Consider the following 26,156-nt stretch of genomic DNA (forward strand, 5'->3'; position numbering starts at 1 on the left):
CAAGTCCAAACCTGGGTCTGAAGGAACCAAACAAAGAAAGTCGTGTTTGAAACAAGTTTTAAGGGATTATTAGGTATGTGGGAATGTGGAAGGGGGCAAATGAGGGCCCTTCAGGGACAGGAAATAAGTGTACCTCTTACTTAGAAAGGAAAACTCGAAGTTCCTGCGCCTCGAAACTGATGCATCCTGCCCATCTGACGCAGCAGACACGGCTCTTCCCTGTGAACTCAGGAGAGACCTGTCTTCCCATCTTTGCTGAAGCAAGTGGTTAGGTTTTAACTGGTTTCTTATCTTCCTACAACAAAAAAAGTAAAAGGAAAGAAAAGTCTATAACATACCAACAAGGCCAGTTAAGTAATAGGTCGGTGCCAGTTTTCAGCAGCGAAAAGCATCATCAAAATGATACATATGTTACCAGCCCTGTACGTTTCAAATGATAATAGGAGAGATGCTTCTAGTCTTTAAGCAACAGTCTACATGGGGAGACGTTTTTCTTCACTTTCCAGCAAAGCATGTGTTTAAGAAAACGTTAATGAATATAGAAACATTCATCACCAAATTATAGCCAATCTGCACAGAAGATAAGAATTAGATATGCATAAGAATTACTGGTTTGCTGAAGACAAAAACAGGACTGTTTCACTTACATTTTCCTAAGATTATTAATAAAAACTAAATCTAGTGAGGGCTAAATATTAATGATTTACTGTTCCCACACAAAACTGGTCTTGCTTGCATCTGACAATAAATTGCCATGAAATTGGTTCAGTGCCATTTTTAATTCTGCTATATGATTTTGGCTGATAGCCTATTTTCTGGATATGTGATGAAAATTTTTTCACTGTTTTCAAACATGGTCCTTTTTGGATCATTTAATTTTCGTGTCATTATCTTAAGGCCTAAACTGAGTGAAAGTATAAAACTTCCATTTAATCATTTATTCAAGAGGCATTTGGGAGAATCTGCTGTGTAAAGCCCTCTTCTTATTCAGAGGAATACAGCCATCCTCAGCCCAGAGTCCTGCAGCGAGAGGGCAGGAGAAACGCAGAGGCACCACCCGTCTCTGCCTGTGTCTCTGCTGTGACTGTTTCTGAGCCTCGTCTTCCCTACGATCATCTCTGTCTCATCAGTCACTCATTTAGGTTAGTCTCTCTTCTCCACTGGTCTTGTTATTCCCAAACATCTGTCAGTTTTCTCTTTCAGAAGTTACCAAATTTCTTCATTTAACTAATCCTGAACATAATGAAGACATTATTTGGGTTTCTGTTCCAGAGAGAATTTATTTGCCTGAGTTAAGAATCTGAGCATAGCTGCAGGCTATCCGAGAAACACCTAAATGAAAAACCGCGTCCATCATGAAGAGAAAAACAGAAGACGTTGCAGAGCATTTTATGCCGTTATTTCTCCATAAAGAAATTTCATTACTTACACAATATGTGTAGACCAAGGTAGAAGTTTGAAAGCTGAAACGAAAGACAAAAGGCACTGAATCTATGAGGAAATAAATATTTTAAAATGCAGTGGGTTTAGATTATGGCGTTTATATTTACTCTCTTCAGTTCTGTAAAAACAGAGTATGGAAAGTGAAAGATGTAAGGTAACCCGGAGGAAAACACTGGTTAGATAATGATGGGACAGAGCCAGTCAACAAGCAGTAAAAGATGTTAAAGACTTCAGCACACGGAGTTTACCTAAGAAGAACAAATAAAAAGCAGAAGTGTAGCTATCATTATTTGAAAGGTGACTATCAGAAACAGATTGTAAAAAACAAAGCCTGTGTGATACTCAAACAACCTCAGCTTGTCTGCAGCCAGACTGTTACAGCAAGTATGCAGAATACAGAGGTTAATACTCTTGAGATGAAGGTTTGGGGCTGATAAAATTGAACTAAAGACCACAAAACCGGGAAGAGAATGACCAAGGTTCTGACTGGTTCTCAGATTTCACACCAGGAACCCAGGGCTGTCCCTCGCTGTTCACAGGACATGCCTGTCCATCTCAGTCCCTGGCCACCCTGCTCCTTGTTCCCCCAACACACTCACAGTGACACAGTCACTCTCACAAATACACTGACACGCACTCACACAGACACACACACTCTCACACAAATACCTCCCATACTCATACACATACATACTCACGCACCAACACACTCATAGATGCAGTGTCACACACTCACACTGACACCCAGACACACTCACAACTGTTGCACACTCTCACATACTCACACACCTGCACACACACACTGATACACACTCACACACACACACCCTCATCTTCCTGCTCGCCCTGCAGCCCCTGATCAGATTCCTTCTGGGCTGCCCGGCCTTGGTCGCAGCCCCAGCCCCCACAGTCCAGGCAGGCAGCCCTCCGGGTCCCAGGTCCCAGACTCGCCTGCCCACCCCAGCTGACCCGCAGACGGCTGGGGACGTGACCTGCGTTTCTCATATCACCTCCCTCACAGTGGCCTACAGTGAGTTCACAGATAACCTTTGTTAATGAAGTGACACACGATGCTGTGTACCAGAAATTGTCACAATGTCATAAACTGGCTACACTTCAATAAAAAAATTTTTAAAAAATGAACACTTGATGATTCTGATCTGAATTGTAGGGACGTCTCTCTCTCTTTCTCTTTCTCTTTCTGAAATAGTTTACAGTGCAGTCTTAAGTGTGATTTTATCTGCTCTATTTTTATCACTCTTGCTGTTTCTATTCTTATATACTACAGCATTGCAATTCTCAAGATGGACTGTGAAAGATACCTTTACCTGCTGGTGGAAACCCACAAGCACCTCTCATTACGCTGGTGGGACACCTCCCTGGCTCTGGTCCTTACAGGAATGCCAAGTTGAGTTCACTTGAAATAGTTGCTCCAGCTCCATGAAAGCCCTTTAGTGTATGGTCGTTTTCTTTGTCTCAATCAAAAAAGAGGTAACAGAAGAGTTAACAGAAGGACAAAAGAGGTAACAGAAGGCATGGTTGACAAATTTCTTTAACCTCTGGCCATGCAGTGACTTAGTACTTAGCAGGAACATTGGCACAAAGGTGCCTCGTCATACTGAACACTCTTAATTTTACTCCCAACAGCATGTTAGACATTCTGCTCTCCATCTGAGGGATGCTGGAAATGCTATCAGGAAGAGTCTTGCAGATGAGATGTTAATTGCATGTCATCTCACTGATGATTTAAAGTTGTGGAGTTCTGAGAAATATTCAAAACATTAAAGTGCAAACAGGAAAAAACTATGGTTGTATTATCTCCCTTAGCAGAAACGCCAAGGATTTCTAGAAAGACAGCATGGAAATTGGCTTAAGATTTTGATTTGTTGTTAGCAAAACTTTCAAAATGTTCATAAATTTTAGAAGTCAAAACTCATATATCTAATGAAAATTATTTTCCATATATGCCATTGTAGCTCCTGTAAATTTTTCTGTGAAGGCTGGCATTCGCTCACTAGAAGAAAAAATATTTTTTAAAGAAAGCTGTGAGTTTCAACGACGCCCTTTTATTATATTAGTGACCTTGGGATTGGAAAGGATCATTTTCTAGGTTCCTGAGGAAAGGCCCACCAGCCAGACCCAGCCTCTGACTGCATTGGCAAGGAGCCAGGCTTACCTGAGAATCTGCTTTCTCCTGAGCTCAGGAAAGTGCTGTGTCTCACGCTACAGACGATGGTCCCTGAAGGGTGCAAACCATACCTCTCGTAAAGAAAACTCACCTCTGTGACTGGAACACGGGAACTCATGTTTTCATTAGAGTGGCACCTGTGGGCGACTGCACCCTCTTTCTCTTTGTTTTCTAAGAATATTTTATGGTCTTGATAAAACTAAAAATAAAGTGACAAATTTGGCTTGGCATCTCATTGATCAGACTCATTTTTGATGCTAAGGTGGTGTGACTGAGCACAGGAAGAAAGCACTGCCCAGACTGATGGTGTTGACTGTTGGGCAGAGCAGTTGGTACCCAGATCCCTGGAGTCAAGAAAACTTGTTACAGATAACTTATTACAGCGAGTTTAAAATGCCAAGGCAAAGGCTGGGATCTTGTCCACAGAGAGGAACCAGAGATTTAAAGGAAATCTGCATTAAACTGTTCTAGTACAGATTGATGCTGCATGAAAAAGAAAGTTCTCTAGGCAGATTTCAATGGGAAGTTTTTATCCAATTACCGTGCAGCAATTTGTTTGAGTCCTTTGCTCCAAATTTTTAACCTCCTATTTTCTGGATCTCCGTATATAAAAATAGAAGACTTGGGTTCCAATTCTGTCTTGGCGCTGACCCATGATAAGTTCTGAGACACAGGTCTGACACCACCCATCTCCCCCACACGGGGCTTATGTTGGGATCAAGTTCAGCCATGTCTGTGAAAGCATTAAATACTACAAGATGCTGTGTAGGTATAAGGTAGTCTAATGTTTCAAGCAAAGAAAAAATGTAAATATAAGGAAGTTGGGAAGTAATGGGAGTAAAAAGAGTCATCAGTATCTTAGATAACTGGAGTTTTCTAAAGGGAAAAGTTATCTCTCATATCCTATCCCCGAAGTTTTTAAAGTAAGGACAGCCCACTTGGGACGTTTGCAAAAGAAAAGCTGTAACATTTTTGTGCTGATGTGTGATCCACTGCAGTGTAGGGTGGCTTGGGAATCTGACTTTGAGCCCGCACAGATCTGAGTCACATTCAGGAAGACATCCACTTGTTTAACCTGGCTTGACATGTTTCAACTATTCGTTTATATATTTTTATTTTATATTTAATTTATTTTTCTAAGTAATTTCCCTCTCCAAATCAAATCCATCTAAAATACACTAGATAACAAACAAATCATCTCTATTATTTGTAAATAAGATAAAATACATTGAAATAGGTTAAAATCACTTTAAAATACGTTATAATGTCAAGCTGTGGAAAACAGCTATGGAGGGTTTTTTATTTTTTAATTATTTTTTTCACTTCTTGATTATGGCTTTTTGGTTTTCTGAAGGTAGACTTGTAACGTTTACCACTTCCCTGGGTCACTGGTTCCTCCTCCGTCACTCCTGCGCAGCCATGCCTGACCGTGATGACATGTGCTCTTTTTCAGAGCTGGAGGCCGAGGAGTGGTGCAAGCATCTCTGCATGGAGTGTCTGGGGACCCGGCTGAACGACATCAGCCTCGGGGAGCCTGACCTCCTGGCGGCAGGAGTGCAGCGGGAACAGAATGGTAAGTGTGTGCCCCCTCCCACCCTTCTAAAGTGCGCTCGGCGTTGTGGGACTTTGAAGCTGGAAAGGGCCTCAGAGATGCTTCAGACGAGTCCTCTTTAGAGGAAAGTACACTGACCAGCCTGAGCTCTTAATGGACTTCCTCAAGACTGCATGGCAACTAGAAAAAATTCTAAGGTACAACCCTGGTCTCCTGCCCCCTTGCTCTGTGACATTGCTGCTTATCTCAATGAATAACCAGGAAGTTAACTCATTATATGTAAGGTTGTGAGTGGACAACATTCCTGCATTTTCTTCTCTGAGGGTTGTTGCGGATTTAGAATCTAAATTAAGATGTTTGGCTTGTCATGTTATTTTTCAGTAGGTTTTAGGGACTGTGGCTAATACTATGTCTGTGTCGGGCTGCCGTAATGAATACCATACACTGGAGAGCTTGGCCAACAGGAATTAACTTCTGGAGGCTGTGTTCCCGCTGTGTCCCCATGTGGCTGAGGGAGAGAAAGAACAGGCTCTTTTCTGTCTTTTCTTAGAAGGAAGGGCACTAATCTGTTACGAGGGCCCCACCCTTGTGACCTCATCAAAACTTTACTCCCAAAGACGGCATCTCTAACTCCTACGCCTTGGGGCTTAGGGCTTTAACCTGTGAATTTTAGGGGGCACATTTCAGTCCATAGATTATGACATGTGGGGAAGTACAGAGGCTGAAATCTCGGGGTGTGACGAAATTGAGGTTTATGTGACACATGGTTTACTCCCTGCACTGTTCTCTAATCTAACATTTCTGATGTCTCTTAAGAATTTATGCTTAATTTATTCTTGACTAACACCTCTCAATAATGAAATCAGAGTAATGTCATGAACTTTTTTTTTTCCTCCCCATTTTTAAAAGTAATTATCATCACCACCAGAAGATCTGGTAGTATGGGAAGAGAAACTTTCCCATGGTGTTAATTTTTGATGGCTGGTGTTTTTTGAGAAGGTTGAGGTATATTGGTGAGGCTTGACACTAACTATTAAAAAGAAAGTTGTGCAGTTACCTGTGATTTACATTCTGGACCCACAGGTAAAAGTGCATCTGGATAGCATTTAGTGATTATGATCTTGTTGTGACTAGTAAAGTCCTAACAGCCATCACTGTCTCATAGCCCATTAGAAAGCATTGTTGTTGTTTTTTTTTTGCTAGACTGAAAAAAATAAATTTTCTCCACTAACTGGTCGTGAACATACACAGGCACAAAACATCGCCTATGCGGGTGGTTTCAGAAAGTCACAGAGGCGTGTCTGTAGCTCCTTTTCTAGCTTCCTTTTGCTGTTCCCGTCTCTCTCCCACACTCAATTGGATTTCATCTCTCCGATTTATTTTCTGAGAGCTGTGCTAAGTACAGAACATCCGTAATCGTGCTGCTTAAAATATGCTGCTCATTCTCAGTTTAAGAAAAGAAGGGGGAAAAAAAACTCTTACTGATAAACATTCGTCAAGTGCTCCATACAGAAAATATGAAGGAAGTGAATAAATGAGGCCTGTGGGTGGAAGCGTCCTCGCGTGTGGCTTGTCTGATGTGAACTGTATACTCGTGTTTTAGAGGCCTGGGCTTGTGTGTGGTTTCCATCCAAGTGCATAGTGTATTCCTTTAGTTTATTGTAATTTTTATTTCTAATTTGGTAATAATGTCAAAGTAATTTGCCTACAATATAAAAGGAAAATTTTAATATAAAATTTTTAGGAGAGGATGAACAGGGAATTAAGTGCTAGTGCTACATAAAAAGCGCAAACGGATACAGCCTAATGACGAGTAGACCCTTCAGGCACAGTCTGAATCCAGGCCGCTCCCCTGAATGAGGACAGGTTCCTGAGTCTCTTCTAATTTCAGTTTCCTAGTGTGTGAAAATGAGCTAATGCCGACTTTTGGAGCTGTCACGATGGTTACATGAGGTAATACAAAGTGAAGACTCACTCTCCTGCTTTGCTCAACTTAAAAAAAAAGAGACAAACACCTAAGTCTGTTTGTTTAAGCACAAGTGAAAACAAAGAAATCAGTAAGAATTCCTGTATATACTTCAGAGAAGACCCGAACTTATAATGCCATCCAGTGCCATAAATGCTTTTCTTAGGTTTAGTTAATAATCCTAACAGCATACAAAGCAATTTTTTATGGGGTAGGGGGCATTCAGAATTGCTACTTCTCCTCTAGTGTTTTTTCTGACTCTTCAAACAGCTTGGTCTTATTTACTCTGAAACTAGCTAAGAATAAACGTTTGTGCAAATAATTTTTAAAGATGTAATGTGTATGCTAAGATAAAAGTGGTTATTCATTAAATTAAATTCTTCGCTGTAATCATCTTTATGTAGTGCCATTAGCCGCTTTCCTGTTGATTCAGAATCCCGCATGGTACACGGGAAAGTAAGTGAATGCCAGTATGTATGCGCACTCACACATAAAGTTATTCTTAGACTTCCAGTAACACTGCCACAAGGAAGTGCATATTAAGTAGATATTTAGAACTTTAAATTCTTACAGCTTCCAGAACCTTCACGTATTTCAGAAGTATTTAATATAGCCTGCATTGACCTTAGAAAATATTAATGTACGGTGTTACAATCATAGTTATAAAAGAGTCACAGTACGTAATAGCAATTCTGGAAGACAAATGTTACATATTAATCATTGATAGCAAAGTAAACATCGTAACGAAGAAGCAACTTACCTGTACAAAATTCCTGCTGTTGGTAGTAGACTCAAGGACATGTCTGCTTTGCTGTAGATTCAAGAGATAACTATCTGGCACAAAATGGAAAAGTAACCTCAGACTTGGCCATCTGGTCAGTGCAGAGTCAGATGTGAGGGTTTGTTTTTTTCCTGGACCTAGAGTTCCTGCTTATGAATGGGCTGGAATTGGCATGACTCTTACTTTTAGCCTAAGAATGTATGTATAACCTTTCTCCAGAACCAAAGCAGCATTCCAGTGTTGTTTCTAAATTATTTACTTGGGTTTCCATAGTAACCGTGCTCCCTGCATTCCACACAGACACCCTTGTGTGTCACTCACCCATGCATTATTCACCCATCAAACATTTTGAGGCTACACTGTGCAAGAACTAAGAGGGGTATCTGTAGAATTATACAAAATATGGCCATTAATTTTAAGAAGTGAGGGAGACGAAATTATAAACAAGATGTACCAAGTATTGTTTTTTTTAAATGATGCTGTGTTCCTGGTGACACAAAACTCAGTAGCACAGACCTGGAAGTGTGTCTCAATCATTCCTGCATGGGTGGTTGGCTGAGGTTCAGCATGTTCAGGCTGGGCGATGCTGAGATTGGCTCCAGGCTGCAGAGGATGTCTGTATCTCTTCTATGTATACCTCACTTGACAGGTTAATTTTAAAATGCATTTGGAAGGCACAGGACCAACACCAGTTAAACCATCTTGAACAGGAAGAACCAAGTTGGAATGGGCACTCTTTCTAATTTCTGCACTTATATAAGTGACAGCAGTTAAGACAGAGGATAGACATATAGGTCAATGGAACAGAACAGAAAGAAAATGATCCACATCTATGGGTCAGTAATTTTGACAGGGGCACCGAGGCCCTTTTTCATAAGCTTATTGGTCATTTCAGTGAGAAAAGGACTATTCCTTTAGTAAATAGTCTTAGAGCGACTGGATTCCTATACAGGAAACAATGAAACTCAACCCCTACCTCACTCCATACTCAAGCATCAATTTAAGGTGGAAGCAACTTTAAGATAGGCCAAGATTCCTTATGTAAAACACTGAAAGGAAACTGTACAAAGAAATAATTTGAGCTTCACCAAAATTCAAACCCCTGTTCATCAAAAAAAAGCCATCAAAAATTTAAAAAGAAATACATAAAAATAAAAATGGAATGCCACATACTGGAAATGAATTAGTGATCTGCTGAAGCTGGATGCTACCAGCTCACAAGAACCTACTAGAACAGGCAGAAATAACCTACAGTGTTAGAAATCAGATCCACAGTTGCTTCAGGGGCCATGAGCAGCTGGAAAATGGCATAAGGGAACTTTCTGGATGACAGAAAGGTTGCGTTTTGATGTTCATTTGCCAAAACTGAAAGAACATTATAAGTAGTAAGATGTAAACATTTCATTATGCTTCAGTATACCAGTTAATGTAAAAAATAAAATGCTAAAATTGCTATGAGAAGGGTAAGATAATATTTAACCTTCTTTCAATAATAAAGGACCTATTAGAAAAATTAGACTATTTTCTACTTTCTGGACCATAAATACCATAAACAAAATTAATGAAAATCTGAGATGGACTATTTGTCATAAATATGAAAGGAAAAATTTCTAGTATATAGAATTCTTAAAATCAACAGAGAAACAGTAAACCTGGTTTAAAAATCTGGCAAAGGGCATTATGTAAAATTAATATATAAAATATATATTTTAATTGGAATATATATTGGTAAGGAATTTCTGGAAAGCAATTTGGCAATGTGTGATTCTTAAAAGAGTTTATGACATTTAATCTAATAATTCAGATTGTAGTACTCAATGTAAGTTAATAATCAAGAATATTAAAATGATCCAAAATGTTTATATAGAATAAAGTAAACCCTATGATTCAATATAAAATGAATGAATTATTTAGCAAATTGAGCTGAAACTTGGTTATTTTATTGCAGCCTTATTTATATCATACAAAAGTTGGCTTAACTTCAATACTCATCAAATAGATAATTATTAAACAAAGTATGGCTTAGCTATACGGTAGAATATTATGCATTCAGTAAAAACTATATCCCCAAGGAATATTTAATAGCATCTGAAAATTCTTACACTATAGTAAATGCAATATAAAGAGTTGAGTACTTTATATTTAGTGTATTAACAGGTGTGTGTGAAGATGTTGTATATTCAGATACACATTTACTTTAACAGAGATTATCTCCAAACAGGTATAAAAGCAGTTGATTTATTTATTTTTAAAAATGATTTTCTATATTTGCTACAGTGAACATGACTTACTTGAAAATGCAGGTAAAATGCTGTCAACAGTAAGTTTGAAAAAAAAAAAAGGAAAGACAGAAATTGCTGGAGGATTAAAAAGTATTGCTGGGATGTTCTTTTAAGTGCTGCCCTTTGATACAAGCATTGCAAGGACTCCAATTCACGGTGGCCATTGAGCAGATCCGGTATCTGGCAACTGAATTTATTGCTATTGCCACGTTATAATAAAATAAATTGCGACAAATGTCAGTACTGTGGTGGAAGTGGAGTCTCAATTTCTGAAGAGTTCCACAAATTTTGACAAGCATAAATCATGCTTTGTTCCATTGCTGGTTTGATTGTATCGTACAGATCTCAGTATGTGTCTAAATGTGAGAATGTCTGCTTTCTCAGTGTGGCTCCACTTCTAAAGCTGCTGAAACTGAAGGCTGACCACAGCAATATCCCCACTGTATAGAAATTTGGAGATAAGAATATAAAATTCAGAATGATCTTGAAGGATCCCATTGTTTTCTGGGTAATACCTGGTTCTGTTTAATTTTTTGGCACTTCATATGACTGTTAAAAACAAAGCAGTTTGTATCAAACAGTGGAGTGAAGCTAGATTTGAAATTGAGATGAATGCACTCCCAAGCATAGTTTCAGTTTCTCAGACACCAGATTCTTGGGGACTTATTCGTCAGTGGTTAATATTAGACCAGTCACTCTGGTCCCTTGACTAACAACATTTAGTAGACCATTTATGAATTTAGTGTTAATATTAAAATTTCATGTTTGGAATTGGTATTTAACAATTGTTAAATATAGAACATAGAATGGGGCTCTCTTGCTGTCTCAGAAATGTACTGCAGCCTCAGCGTGGCTGATTATGGGTGAAAAGCACCATGAAATTCTAAAGAGCAAGCTGGAAGATTAATTGAGGAGGATTCTTTCATAGGAGAAGGGCAGAAAGAAGGGAGCCCATCCCCTCCAAGCGTGATGAAGGGGGAAAGGCAAGAGAACTACTCGTAGAAAATGGATTGTTGGCCATCTGGGGAGATTGACCTCTCTGCTCGCCCATCCTGGGGGAGTGGTAGAATCTAGTCTTGCCAGGCTGGCACCAGAGCAGTGTGCAAGAGAGTTTAGGGGACAGCTTGAGTTTAGAGGGGCAATGATTTCTGTTTTCACCGTGATAAATCTGTGGTCAGGATTTAGGACGTGGCCTGTTCAGGACGTAGCTACATAAGGAGATCAGGGTCACCAAGGGGACAAGGTCCATTTCCACATTTGATGGGTTGACTGCCTTTGGGTCTTTTAGTGAACTAGCTGCAGTAATAAATTTAAACAGTGTCGTCCATGTATATATATATATATCAGTTCTCTGATCACGGGACATTTTGAGAGAAAAAAATGAGTTATCTTGCTATAAAATAGTTTCAGTTAAATCTTTAAAATTATTTTATATGACTTACTGGTCATAGAGTGAGTTTTGCTTTATGGAAGCACTGGGTGATAGAAACAAGTGAAATTCAAAGTAATAAATTGTTCAATTATTTACAGAAATTAATCATTACATAACCATGTATGTATATAATTATTAATTTTCTTAAAGTTATTTAATTCAATAATACGTAGACGTTGTAATTAATGAACTCTAACACATTTTAATCCTGTACTCTATGAAAGACCCTGGAATTCAAATTCAGAAAATTGGGGATGTCACCAAAGAGCTAAAGAATTCCTTTCTTACTGTGGGGCTGCTCCTTTTGAGCCATTCCTGAATTTTAAGAAGAGAAGGTAGAAGGTTTAGGAGTTCACACCTACCCACTCATCTGAAGTTATTATAAAATTTAATCTCCTCCCATAGCAAACCTGATGGGTTTTGATATTTATGGATCTCTTGCTTTGCAAATATTTAAGTGTAAATACTTGTTCCATGTTCCATCCTTTCTTTTGACTCATCCTTCAAACCCACAACTTCTGAGGTGGCGGGAGAAGTGGGATGGATGGAGAGGACAAGAGTGTCCAGCAATCAGCTAATAGCTAAGACCCGCCAGGACTTTCTTTGAGAAAAGAATGGATTGGCATCCAATAAACATTTCCTACATTTCTTCTGACTCAGCAGCTAATATCCTAAAGCTGTGTTTCACGTTCATGTGGTCCCAAGGCACTGAGTGTTTCCCATGTGGTAGATGCACAAAATTATTTAATACAGAAATCCCAGAAACCTGTTTTTTAACTATTCCAATTTATTATAAAGGAAACTTGATCTATCTGTTTTTCAGCATAGTTCTCCTTTAAAACCAGTTTTCCATCTGGACTCTGACAAGAGGGAAATTACCAAGAGGCTGGTTGAAGAGCTCGCCAGCCTTGTTTGCAGTTGATTTCTACTCACTGGGTGGTGTTTTTCTTCATGTCAGGGACCTCACCTGTCAGCCTCTGCCTCCTGCTGCAGCTACAAGCTCCACCTGCCGGGCTCAGGTTAACACTGTAGTGGGTTAGTTCCTGCCCTAAACCAGATCTGTTTAAATCTTACCAGCTGAGAAAGGAAGGTTTCGGTCCTTCTCAGGGCTGATGACCCATTCGGCCTCCCACGCATCACCTGCCGTCTCACTGTCTCTTTCCCAGGACCGTTTCTCCCGAGCGTAGCTACCCTTTCTCGTCAGACCTCGTTGCATTCCATTTGACCAAACCTTGTTTTGTAGCCCCCTCAAGACTGTTCCTGGGGTTGTGACCTTAGCCCCATGCCCCAGGCCCTCTGGGGACTGATCTATTCCTTTGGGCCTCTTAATCCAGCCCTAAAGCGAAAATGCCTTGGTAAACGTAACTGCAATGCGATGACAGTGAGCATCTTTGTTGGACAGCACAATTTGTTGAATCAATATTTCACATTGTTACTGTTCTTAGCCATTTAAAATAAAATTAGATTTTCTCATTTATCAGCCATTATACAAACCTAAATTTTACCAAAATACAATTTTGGGGGCAGTGCGTTTGGGATTTTTTTTTTTCACTCTAGAATTCTATAGTTTATATGTGTGAACACATTTTAATCTAATGTTTTTTTACATAACCTTTCAAAATGTGTTTCTTCACACATTCAGCAATCTTCACAAGACTGTATTAGTAGAAATTTTATTCATGTTTCAGGATATTATTATTATTTAGTTTCTTTTCTGATTCTTTTGAGTAATTGGAAATGAGCTTCTTCATAGTGTTTTTATTGTTGGTGTTAGTGATCTCAAAAGAAAATGCTGGATCTCTGTATCTTGATGAACTGTAAGCTCTGTCTCACATACGTCCTTTCTTCTGTGCCTCTCTGCCTTCTTCTGTTCTGTTGGCATAAGAACTCTGTCTTGCCAAATCAGTCATGAGTCGATTGAAATAGGATTAATTTATTTGAGCAAAGATTAGAAAATGATTCTGAATACAGTGTGCTGGTTCTACTGGAATATTGCATCACTTTTCAAAAACATTCCTCATGGTTTCTCTAATGCTAACTTCCTTGGCAATACATTTAAATGAGTTTCACAAATCAGCAGTTCTCAAAGTGGTCCCCAGAGCAGCAACATCGCCGTCTTCTGGGAACAAGTAGAAATGTAAATTATCTCGCCCCAGCCTAGACCTTCTGTGTCGGAAACAGTGAGAGTGAAGGAAACCCATCCATTAGTGTTTAACCAAGCCCTGCTGGTAGTTGTGATGGACACTAAGACCTGAAAACCAGTAGTCCAGGCACTAAAACCCAAATGCAATTTTTAAATTAAAAAGTGACATGATTAGAAATTGGTTTAAAATACCTGCCTGATAGAATTATTTCACAGTATTTTAAAATGTCATTTTACTGGAGCCAGTTTTAATTACTTCATATTGAAATGATCTTTCCAATGGAAACTGTAGCAGATTTCAGTGAAACAATATGATTTACATTACTAAGGGCATAAAATAATTTATTCATGATAAGTGCCGAAACCTTCCTTCCATCATAATGGATTTCAAAGAAGTACAATTTACTAGATAACTTGATGTGCTGCCCACATCTTTTTGTGCCTGATTTTCTGCTGGATTAAATTAGTCTACTTTTTAATTGAATTTTGAATCCTTGGAAATGAGCCATTAGTGGGGGCAGATGAATTTTGAATATTTAAAAATTGAAAATGAATTTTTTAGGGTAATTCCTTTCTTAAGATGAAAGAAATAGCATCAGCAAGAAGATGGGTGCATTCTGAACCATGACAAGAAGGGGTGACTTGAGTTGCCAGGTTGAAAAAAAAAAGTGTCTTGGAAAGTAGAGGGCAGACAACAGGGAAGGGACACCACAGGTACCCTCCACCTGCTTTGTGTCGCCCAGATCTGGCCCCGGAAGGACTCCTTAGGGGCAGATTATCCCATCACTTTGCATTTGTTTGTAAATGTGCCTCAAAGACTTTGGTGTCTCGAGCCCTGTGTCACATGACATAATAAATTCACTTATTCATTGTTTTCCAGCTTTCTCCAGTGTCCACTGTGGTGATTGTACTCTTTCTGTGTTTATTGCCGTTTGGTTTAATCTGCTAACATTAGAGCATGCAGACATTTCAGTGAAAACGTTATAGTTCTTCTGGGTCCTCTGTAGATTATTTGCAGAGTTTAATGTTCCATCCATTTGAAGGACACTCAATGTCAGGGTTATTTATTTTTTTTTTTATGCTCTGTTTTTCCAGTTACAGACAAAGGGTGAATATCGAGGTCAGTGCAGCCTTAAGCAACAGGAAGATTACTTAATGGTGTTTATTTTAAAAGAAGTGTTGTTATTTCTTGGCATTTGGCAGTCTTTCGTTGCTATCTTCAGACTCCAGAATTGATGGAAAGGAAAGAATTTATAGAGGACTGTTTCACTTCTCGCTTTTATGATGACAATATTTTCCCTGTGCACAACAGATGCCCCTGACATGTGATTAGTTACAAATGTAGAAGCTGAACTTCATCAAAAGGATCTTGACCGGAGAAAAGAAGATTGCTGATCAACTATATTCCTGAGTCACTCTGTTGGGTCCAGATTTCATGTGTACTTGCATGTGAGATCATGGCCTTTCGACTTACTTCTAATCCCACTGAAGAAGGCATTGTGCTGGGAATATGAGTGATGTCTTTAACTTGACTTGCACACAGGAGTTTTTAAGACTTACGGAATATGTGTGTGTGCATGCGGATATAGGCATACATAGGCTTTTATTGAAGATAGTTAATGAGACAATGTTCTTTCTTCATTTTTCAGCTATAGAATTGATCTCATTTTGTCTTTTCTTTAGGAAATAAATATGAAATCTATATACGTATTACATTCATGGGTCAACAATCTAAGTAAAATATTGAATTATTTGATTATTTTGGATCCCAGAATATCTAGACACTTGAATAAACATCATGTCCATGTGGTTACTAATTTCAGGCTGTCATGCTTAAGTTACATTTAACCCACTTGGAATCTGAATGTTGCTTTTTTGGCATCAGCAAATCCTTGCTTTACAAAATACCTGCCACAGAAAAGATTCTTTCTGTTACACAGACAATTCCAGCTCAGTACCAGCAAAGATACAGTGTTTAAGATCGTGGCATCGTGATGGATGGTAGCACATTCCTAAACATCCCGGTCCTTTACCAGCTGCAGCTGCGTCATCTTGCCTCTCAAAGTAATTATTCAACAGCACTGCCTCCAAAGAACTATTCACAATTAAATTCAAATTCACGAAGATGTATCTGTCAGTAATTCTTAAACTTTTATTATCGTGACTCTTTTTTTTAATAATTCCTCAATTCTTGCAGGCCATATTCATCACAGTATATATTTATTTCACTCATATAGTTAACTAACATTTATTGATCATTTTCTATAACCCAAGAATATGGTCCTGGGAACTAGTAATATTTTATAGGTTGTATCAAGTTCTTTACTTCCTGGAACTTACCAACTAACCTTATTTTTCAAAATAAAGTGCCTCTAATGCATTTAAATGCAGGATTTTGTGGTAGCTGTTGAGATACACAAAAAGTTACAAAGCAAAGTTTGGAATCATTGCCTAATAATCAGATTTTCAGCTATAAAATATCCAGGAATGGAAGCAGTTATGTGTTTTTATTTTGCTTACCAAAACTATGTCTGGAGTTCTACAGAAGGTAGTAACGAGTATCTTCAATTATCACATGCTGAATTTGACCATGAATACTCTGTGCTTGGGAAGTCAGTCTGAGTGTGCACTAAACACTTCATGCTCCACAGATAGAACTGAGTAAGTTGTTGTGTAAATTAAGTAAGACCTTCCTCGCAGGAATCGTTTGTACGACATCCACTTACTATTGTGTGAAGAGGCAGATGTTACGCCATTTGAGCAGAGACTCCAATTAGCTTTCTGCCCTTGTGTGTCCATTGTACACTTCAACCATTAACCCCCACCACAGAGAATGCATGCAACGCAACGTTGAAGGAGTGAATGAATTAGTGATTAAGAATAATTAACTCCTTTCCCCATACAGTGGGAAGAGATAGAGTTTCGCAGTGTCTGTCGGTGTCACCAGGGGACACGGTAGCACTTCTGCCATGAAGAGGCACACCTTTTCTCACTCCATTTCTCCATTCCTTGTTTCTTTGCAGAGCGATTCAATGTGTATCTTATGCCTACGCCAAATCTGGACATTTATGGTGAATGCACAATGCAGATCACTCATGAGAATATCTATCTGTGGGATATCCACAATGCCAAGGTCAAACTGGTGATGTGGCCTCTCAGCTCCCTGAGGAGATACGGGCGGGACTCAACGTGGTTCACGTTTGAGTCAGGAAGGTAAGCTCTGAGCGCGGAAGCCGAGTGCAGGGGGTGTGTGATACAGGACTCCTGGAGCAGGGGTTCTGTCCACGGGAGCCCAGGGTGACCGTTGTTTTCATAAAGGGTAGTAACCACCAAATATATAATTTCTTCTGATTCTTGTTGATAATCTAAATAAAACTGTGTTAATTCTATGGCAGGTTCATTACCCCATTCAAAATAATTTCAGTCTCTTTCACTGGCATCAGACTAGCTTTATAATTATTTTTATCATTGCAGTATATCTCGTGGAATTATTGCAATATTAGATTTTGGGTGCATCCTTCTATGTTTCTGATGCAGTAGGATTCCCATAAAATTCAGCATGTCCTTGCAGGCATTATTTTTGTTGGGTTTTTTCATAAGCAAACAATTCTGAAGGGAGTTTTATATAAAATTGCTTAAATAATACTTTTAAAATTTGAGACAAGCAATATTCATTTATCCAGATGTTTATGTTAAATACTGTGAGTTAAGTAAGTGTATTAATTCAGAATGACTGAAAAAAATGTTGGCAAATCCATAATTAGTAGAATGTGTGACTCAGATTTTAAATGTAGGATGTCAGGACAAATACTTTGGTTTCTTGATCACAGTGAATGGTTGGAATCCATAAATGTCTAATCGTTGTTCATTGTTCATAGATACGGGTTTAGACGTGAGCTTCAACCAGCTGGATGAGTATCGTTACGCTGTGACCCCTTAGATGCATGTTGTCATGCGTCCAAGACCAGACTTAGGTTTGGGGATCCCTTCCAGGAGACATTTAATGTGTCAGTCTTCACACTTGGGGACATGACTTACCACATTTCTGGAAATGAATCTGTGGCCTTATAAGGTGATTACAGTGAAGTCACTCTATCACTGGATGGACCAGTGATGATATAGTTACACAGCAGAACACTACTACCCGTGACACAACGGGGATGAATCTCAAAGACAGTATTGAAAGCAACAGGTGTAATTCCATTTGTAGAAAATGCTACCATGGGCAAAATTAATTTATAGTGACAGAAAGCAAGTGGATGGTTGCCGAGGGTTGGGGGTTGGGAGAGAATGGACTTCAGGAAACACAAAGGAGCGTTTGGGGGTGATGAAAATGTCCTGTGTCCTGACATTTGTCAGAAGCCGTGGACCTGTTTACTAAGCACTGGCATGTATTATTACATGCAGACTGTACCCCAGTGTGTGGGGAAGGAAAGCAGGGTGGCATCTACCATTCTTATGTTATACACTCTCCCACTGTTTGAGGTTTGCGGTAAGCGTTTGTTACTTCTACAACAAAACACTTCCTCTGGAAGGAATGGGCTCATGAAAGGGGAGAGAGAGCCCCAGTGTTCTCTGCTCAGGGGTCTCGAAGCTGTGGGAGACAGACCTTTTTTCCTAGGTGCCTACAATAAGATCAGAAATGTGTATTCATAACCTGAGCAGGCTTTGCACTTTTTGGATTTTTCCATGCAAGTCTCCATTTTTTCTTCATATTGAGGTTTTTTTTAATACTTTATGTTGTCTGATTAAAAAACTTAACAAAATTTTGAGGGAGAAGTTGGAAAGAAAAGCTTAAAGTCACTCATAATTCCTCCATGCTAAGAAAACTGCTTTTAACATTTTAGTTTGTTTCTTTCCAATGTATTTTAAAGTCAGTATATTTTCACTTAACATTATCTTGGGAAGTAATCTGAGTCCTTTCAAAATCAAGATTTTTGTGGCCGTATGGTATCTGAACATATGGCTATGCTATCATTAATTTAACATTAGGGTGTTTGCAAAGTGAACTATTACAAATAAAGCCACGCTGGCCATCTGTGAGAAGATGTGCGAGTATCTGATTATTTTTTTAGCAGAGCCTTTTTAAAGAAGAATGGCTGGGTCAGAAGCTGTGAGTATTTTCAAGGCTCTTCACAATATAGCAAATTGCTTTCTTTATAGGAAAGTAGTACCAGGCCCCTCACCCTCTGCTGGTGCAAAGGAAGTGCTCTTCCCGACCCCGTAACCACAAGCGTTAACACCATGATTTCAGATGTTTCTGTTTTGAGAGAGGACTGGGCTGTCTCATGATTTTTTTTTTTACTTTTCTCCTTTGTTTCATGTGTGGAGGTTTGTCCTTGGGCATACTGTTCATTTGTATGTTTTTCCTTCTCTGAAATTAGCATGTCCTTTGCCCTTTAATAATTGGAATATTGACCATTATTCTGTGCATCTATTTTGTAAACTCCCAATGATCTCACTCTTGTTAAAAGTAGCCGAGGGCAGAAGGTTTTATCCATGCGTGACCCAGAGAAATGAAAGCAGGACACTGTGTTCCCCAGGTCAGGACTGGGAGAGGGGGCAGGGGAGGGCATGGGTGATGAGACAGTTTAAAGGACAGTTTAAAGGAAAATTGGCAGGTGAGGCTTAGCCTGTCGTCCGAGTAAACCTTGAGCTGAAAATCTACTACACATTGTGTGTTTTATTTTGTTGGCTCTTTGCACAAGGCACAGCGTTTGGAAGCAGTTTTTAGATATTTATTTATACTTCTGCATGGACTGGAAACCAATAAAATTGGATGTCAGAGTGGTCTTTTTTCCCACTGACAGGCTTGTACCAAAATGCATTTTAAATTCAGCTGTACCAATAAAATATGAGAACGAGCAGTAGAGATGGAGCTAGGTGTGCTTTCTGGAGGAACACACCTCATGCCTTCTCCCAGCTGTCGCCACACTCCATGTGTGTGAGCACAGGAGGAGAGGGAGGCCCGGGGGGCTGGCCGCGGGGACTGTCCTCAGAAGGGCTGGTGAATTCATGGTCCCCTGCCAGCTTATAGCAGTTGCCCTTCTACCACAGAGATTTTAAGTTTGCATTTTAAGAGTGAAAAACAACCTATTTGTCATGCAAGCGTAATTAATCAAAAAATCAAAAAAGATACTCAGACCTGCAGAGGAAGTCAAAGTATTCATGATAATGTGCAGTTTTATCCTGTGAAAGACAAAACCACTTTTCTTAACTGCCGATGTGGCTTTTTCACTTCACAGAACCTCATAAATATTGTAAGCAGAAGTCAGAATGAGTTCAAATACCTGCATAAGGAAATTCAAGTGAGCCCCAGATCCCTTTTTTTTAAATAAAATTATTGTTCAAAACATAACCTCCTTATTCAGCACAATGCTTAATATAACATAATTGGTGTTTAAAATACATGTCTTACTAACTTAGACAGTATTGCCTCTACTGAGAAGCCCGGGGAAAGTCTGGTCACAGATTTTTAACAGTTGGAAATGTAAAACAATACAGTTCTGCAGGAAGATGGTTCACTGGAAGCAAACACCGTGTGTGCTGTAATCCAGCATTCCGTGGTGTCATAGGAGGCAAGGTCTGTCTCTAAGCGCTTCGTTATCAGTGATGCAGAGAGAAACCCTTCTCTAACGTATGACCAATCAGCTCAAATAAAAGGTAGGGCAGAGAGTTTTTAAATGTAATACCAAAGCATGATTACTCTCCCCGGCCCTCCAGAAAGATAAATTCTACTGTATCAAGCAATGAGAGGGAAATTTGGGGCATGGTGGACTATTTACCTTGATTGTGGGGGTGGATATGTAATTCTACACATTTGTCAAAGCCTAAAGAACTGTTTAGCACAAAGAGTGAATGCTACCATGTGGAAATTTTCAAATTAAAAAAAATTTTTTTTCAAAAGGAAGAGTTTCACATATATGACCAAATGATTTTTTGACAAGGCCACCAAGACCATTCAATGGTGAAAAGGACAGTCTTTTCAACAAATAGTGCTGGGAAAACTGTGTCCACCTACAAAAGAATGACGTCGGCCCCTTACTTACCACCATCTATCACGGAAATTAACTCAAAATGAATCAAAGACCTAAATGTAGAACCTAAACCTGTAAAACTATTAGAAGAAAAAACATAGAACAGAATTTTACAACTTTAGATTTGGCAGTGATTTCTTAGATCTGATACCAAAGGCAACAGAAGAAAAAAATAGACAAATTGGACTTACTGAAAATTTCAAAAATTTGTGTACCAAAGGACAATATCAACAGAGTAAAGAGGCAGGCCACAAAATGAGAGAAAATATTTACACATCACATACCTGGTAAGGGATTAGTGTCTAGAATATAGAGCAAACTTACAGAAATGTATTCTAGCATTTTTCATGGAAGAATGTTGATTTCTTCAAAGCAAGGGTTTCTTTGGTTTGTTTTGTTTTGTTTTGTTTGCATTACTGATACTGCCTTGTACAGCGCTGGGCATGTGAAAATAGGTGTTTGCTGAATTTAACCATCTCTCATCTATATTTACAACTGACAGCTGTCAAAGCCCTTGCTTTAAAACACATTATTTCATCTTCTTCTCATATCAGCACTGAAGATGGACATAGCAAGAATCACTTTTATCAAGATTTCATGGGTGAGAAAATCCTCCCATAAGAGGCTTAACTCTCTGTTTGATCCTGATAGAAACTGATAGCAGGAGGAGCAGTGATAAATAAATAAACAGCCCTGAGACGTGCAGCGGTGAGATTGTGGTTAGGCCGGGGGTGCGGGCAGTGCCGAGGAGGCTGGGGAAGCAGCCTTACGTGGTTGACAAGACATCCGGTGAAGCTCATGTGGTTGTTTACTAGGCCAGCTGGATGTGTCATGAGCTTCTCGATTGTAAGGACAAATGCAAATTAAAATTAAGAGGCTTAATTCTCGGTTAAAAATTGCGGGGGTTGAGGGTGAGATTGCTTTCCCCTTCTTCTGAGAACATTTCTTTAGAAAACATAAAATTGTAAGTACTTTCTTCTTTGAAATGTATATAAATCCTCATGCAAACAAAACAGGTCTTTTGTCAGCTTTAAGAACCAGGAATGTCTTTATCTTAAGGACTTGGGAACCACCTCTTTGAAAGTCAAACATCAAAGGAGAGATCACCCCAACTCCCGGTTCTGTGGGAGGGAAGGAGCCTGACTCCAGGTTACAAAACTACATCCTGTCGTAATAAAGATGCGGGGAGTTTGTTTTCCCTCTGAGTAAAGCCAGTTGGCTAACTTAGATGGTCACTGCAATTACCAGGTGAATCTAGGATGGACTCTGTGTGGCAAATGGTGCTGTCAAATCCTCTTCTTTGAGATTAGTTATTGTTTATCTTGAGAACATGTACGTAGTGGGATATGCCTGCTTTTGACTATAAAAAGGAAGAGATGTCCTTCTATCTTTGCAATCTCCCAACAGATTTCCTGTGTTGTGCATCGCATTCTGGTTTATGAGTAAAATTAGAGTGTTTCTTTCTCTTCTACTTTTGTGGAGAGGATTTCTAGATTGTATTTAGTTGTATTTCCCAACAACATCTAGGGTAAGAAATTAGAAAACAAAATATGTGTTGGCTAGCAAGATGCTACAAAGAAAGGATCTCAGAGACAATTTGAGAACTTGTAAGCAAAAATGAAAGGGATTTGAAAAATCCAAAACCCTGCAAAATTGGAAAAGATAAGTATGTTAAGTCACCGAAGAGTAGGAAATAAAATTAAGAAAGTCTTTAAGTGACAAAGCAAGTTAAAACAGCCTCAAGAAAAAGAGCAGATTAAGTGTGTAGTCTCCACATTTATTGCTAAAATCTCTCAACTGAATGAAATGTTCAAGGTAAAAAGCAGCTTAAGAGTATGGTGGTGCCTAGTATAATCTTTAATCAGATAAATATGACCCAAGGTAAAGAACTGATTGAGTGGTGGGCCTGTAGAACTTGACAGGGTCAAGGTAGCACCTTCAAATCAAAAGAGAGATTTGGGGAAGAGGCAATAAAATATAGCAAATCTGAGAAGTATGTCTTAAAAAAAACCCAAAATGGTGGGTACAGAATGAGGTTCAAGGGTCGTGGTTAACTCTTAGGGTGAGCCGCATTTCAGAATGACCAGGGCCAGTCCTGCCTGCCACGTGTCTCCTATTCCTTCTTTGCTTAAAGGGGTTGTTTGCAGAGCTGGGCTTCCTGTCTGTCTTGAACCACTGCCCATTAGAAGCAGAAAAGTGCTTTTTAGATCATTCCTTCGGAACCAAGAGAAGTCATATCTGAAACTGATGGAGATAATGTTGCATATTACCTGCAGACTCTGGACTTTGAGCTAGAATCAAGGGCTGAATGGATCGCTTTTTGGTTCATCTCCTTTAGGGGAGGATTGAATTTAGAGGAAGAAGAGAGAAAAGGGGTCTTTGCTGACTGGAAGAAGTGATTGTGGCCAAGACAATCCTGCTTACCAAACAGTCCACCCGGTCCCCTGTTTTTACCTTTGCCCTTGCAGTCAGCTGGGGCCAAGTGAGACAGCACTCTGGACAAGGGGCTAGGATGCACTGCCTCTGTGCCAAAGTATATGGATGTCTTGTATTAGTCAACTTCTACTGTCATAACAAAATTCCATAGAATGGGTGACGTAAATTTGTTCCTCACAGTTCTGGAGGCTGAGAAGTCCAAGATCAGAGTGCTGGCTGGACAGTTCCTTGTGAGGGCTCACTTCCTGGCTTGCAGAGAGCCACCTTGTCACTGTGCCCTCTCATGGTGGAAAGGGAGGGAGGGGAAGCAAGTCTCCAGTGTCTCTTCTTACAAGGACACAATCCTGTTGGGTCAGAGCCCCATTCTTAGGCCTCATTTAACCTTAATTACCTCCCAAAAGGCCCTCTCTGCAAATGTAGTCACACTGAGGTTTGAGGCTTCAATCTGTGAATTTGGGTGCGGGGGTTGGGAGAGAGGATACAATTCAGTTCAGAGTGTGCCTGTTGAAGAATTTTCCAACCCTTTAACCTACTGTGCAACTGGAGTGGTCTGGTGTTGAGCTGTCTTAGCCACGAGATTGCAGTAGCCTGGGTTTCTGAATCTAGTTTGACTTGGTGATTGGCCCAGACCCAGATCAGACATAGCTTGAATGAGGAATAAACATTTGTTGTGTTAAGACATTGAGGTTTGAAGTTAGCATTACTGTTATTTTTTAATCACACAGCATAAGTTAACCAATTTTCCTAACCTGTGACCTTTTTTTTGTGATTTCAGTACCTACTCACTAAATCCCTTTTATTACAATTCCTACTTCATATTATAATCATTGGTCACTCTGTCTCTCCAAGTACCCTAAGAGCTCATTAAGGACAAGAATTATGTTTTAGTCATCACTGTTTCTCTAAAACACCACAGTATTTGACAAACAATTGAAAGCATCTCAGAGAATAAATGGGGATTTTGATGTCACAAAAATATTTAAATTATCGTGTTCAGTTGAGTTTTAGTTACACAGTATAGGGAGTTAAGAAAGGCCTCCTCCTCGAAAATTTTGCATCAGAGATACATGTGGTATTAAAAAGTCGGATGTCTGTATAAACTCTTCCTTTAATTCCAAAGAAGTAATGCTAAGACAGAGCCTCTGAGGAACTTTGTGTCTTTACGTGCGTGTGTGTCTAATTTGGTAAACCTCTTGCTGCCGTAACACTGGGATGAATTTTTTCCCCTAGGATAAAGCATTAATTAAATGACTTAGGAAACTGTTCTTATCAAGAAATGGAGGCTCTGATCTTAATTTTTGCTCCATTAACTTTAAAGTTCAATACATTTTTATTGAACCCACACATAACTTCAGTGTGAATTGCTTTCCATTAATTTGTCTATAGAGATTCCAATGACAGTGTTGGCCCTCCTTTTAGGTTTTTTTAAATTCTCCTTCAGAAAGTTCTTAAACTTTAGTAGTAGTCATTAAATCAAGGAACGATCGCTGGAATCAAGAGGATAAAAATCAATAGAAAGAGATAGAGAGTTCTGGTTTGATCTCTTCAGATGGTGGCAGGTCTCCACCTCCACCAGTGAGACTTACATCTCACAGAGAGTACTCCAGATTGGCTTTATTAGAAGAACTCAGCCATTCATTTATTAATTATTGATTCATTCAAAAGATGCACTTTTCTGGAATTGGGATATATGTTGTTACTATTAGGACATTTTATTAAATGGCGTCCTTCAGTGGTGGCCGCCAGGTGGCGGTAGTGATGCAGTTACCATTGCCTGCATGGGGACAGCCTTGGTCATAGACGCCAGTGTTTTCATCACTTCAGTTGAAGCTGTGTGTAATGTTAGTGCCTCATTTCTTGAGTTTAATTATATTTCAGTTTCATTTCAACTTTTTAGTGTTTCACTTGAGAAACCATTTAGAACCAATTGAGGAAAAAAAACAAAAACTTAAATGTGAACACCTTCTGGTAGATAAAGTATTCACCAGCCAGCATAAAACTTGTAGAATAGATATCAATGGTTTAGAAGAAAATTTTAAAGTCAAAAGCAGCATACTCTTTAATGAAGAAATGTGTACCATTAATACTCCTAATGGCAAAGAACTAATATTTTGTGAAAAAAGAAAAACAAAGGATATTGATAATTCTGGATGGATTCAGAAGGGATGGACTGTCTGAAAAGTTTGAGAAATTTCTTAGCTAACTTACTTTGTTTTCTTTTTATGAATGGGTAAGACTAACATATAATAAATCATAACAAGTGAGCCTGCATCTTTCAATACATACAAACATTTGTAAGTGATTAAAAAACAACTTTGTATAATAGCATAATTACTGCATTTTCCCAGAATGATGCCTAAAATCAGGTGAGGCTTATAATCTTTGCTGTTTTGTGTTTGACAAAATATGGTAATTACTGAGTTCAGACTATATGCCAGGCAGTGTTTAGGGGCTTGGATAACTCAGAGAAGAAAGGTCTCTGCCTTCATGATGCATTGTTTTAGTTTGCGTTTCCCTGATGACACACGACCTGGAGCATCTTTCCATTTGCTTATTTGCCATCTGTGCATTTTCTTTGGTGAAGTGTCTGATAAGGTCTTTGGCCCGTTTTTTAACCTGGGTTGTTTGTTTTCTTATTGTTGGGTTTTAAGAGTTCTTTTTGTATTTCGGGTAACTGTCCTTGATCAGGTGTGTCTTTTGCAAATAGGCCCACTCAGTCTGTGGCTTGTCTTCTCATTCTCTTGACATTGTCTTTTGCAGTTTTAAAAGTTCTTAACTTTAACGAAGTCCAGCTTATCAGTTATTTCTTTCATGGATTATGACTTTGGTGTTGTACCTAAAATGTCATCACCATTCCCAGGGTCATCTAGGTTTCCTCCTAAAACTCCAAGGTCTT

General features: G+C 39.1%; 1 protein-coding gene across 1 annotated transcript in view; it reads left to right on the plus strand.

Annotated features, from left to right (window-relative positions):
* Positions 1-26,156, plus strand: part of DOK6 (docking protein 6) — a 277,747-nt gene that overhangs the window by 149,411 nt on the left and 102,180 nt on the right. Inside the window, exons 4-5 of the mRNA XM_031441762.2 lie at positions 5,085-5,204; positions 16,811-17,000. Of these exons, the coding sequence (XP_031297622.1) occupies positions 5,085-5,204; positions 16,811-17,000 (310 nt within the window). The remainder of the gene's footprint in view (positions 1-5,084; positions 5,205-16,810; positions 17,001-26,156) is intronic.

This window comes from Camelus dromedarius, chromosome 28, assembly GCF_036321535.1.
Source record: "Camelus dromedarius isolate mCamDro1 chromosome 28, mCamDro1.pat, whole genome shotgun sequence".
NCBI classification, from domain to species: domain Eukaryota; kingdom Metazoa; phylum Chordata; class Mammalia; order Artiodactyla; family Camelidae; genus Camelus; species Camelus dromedarius.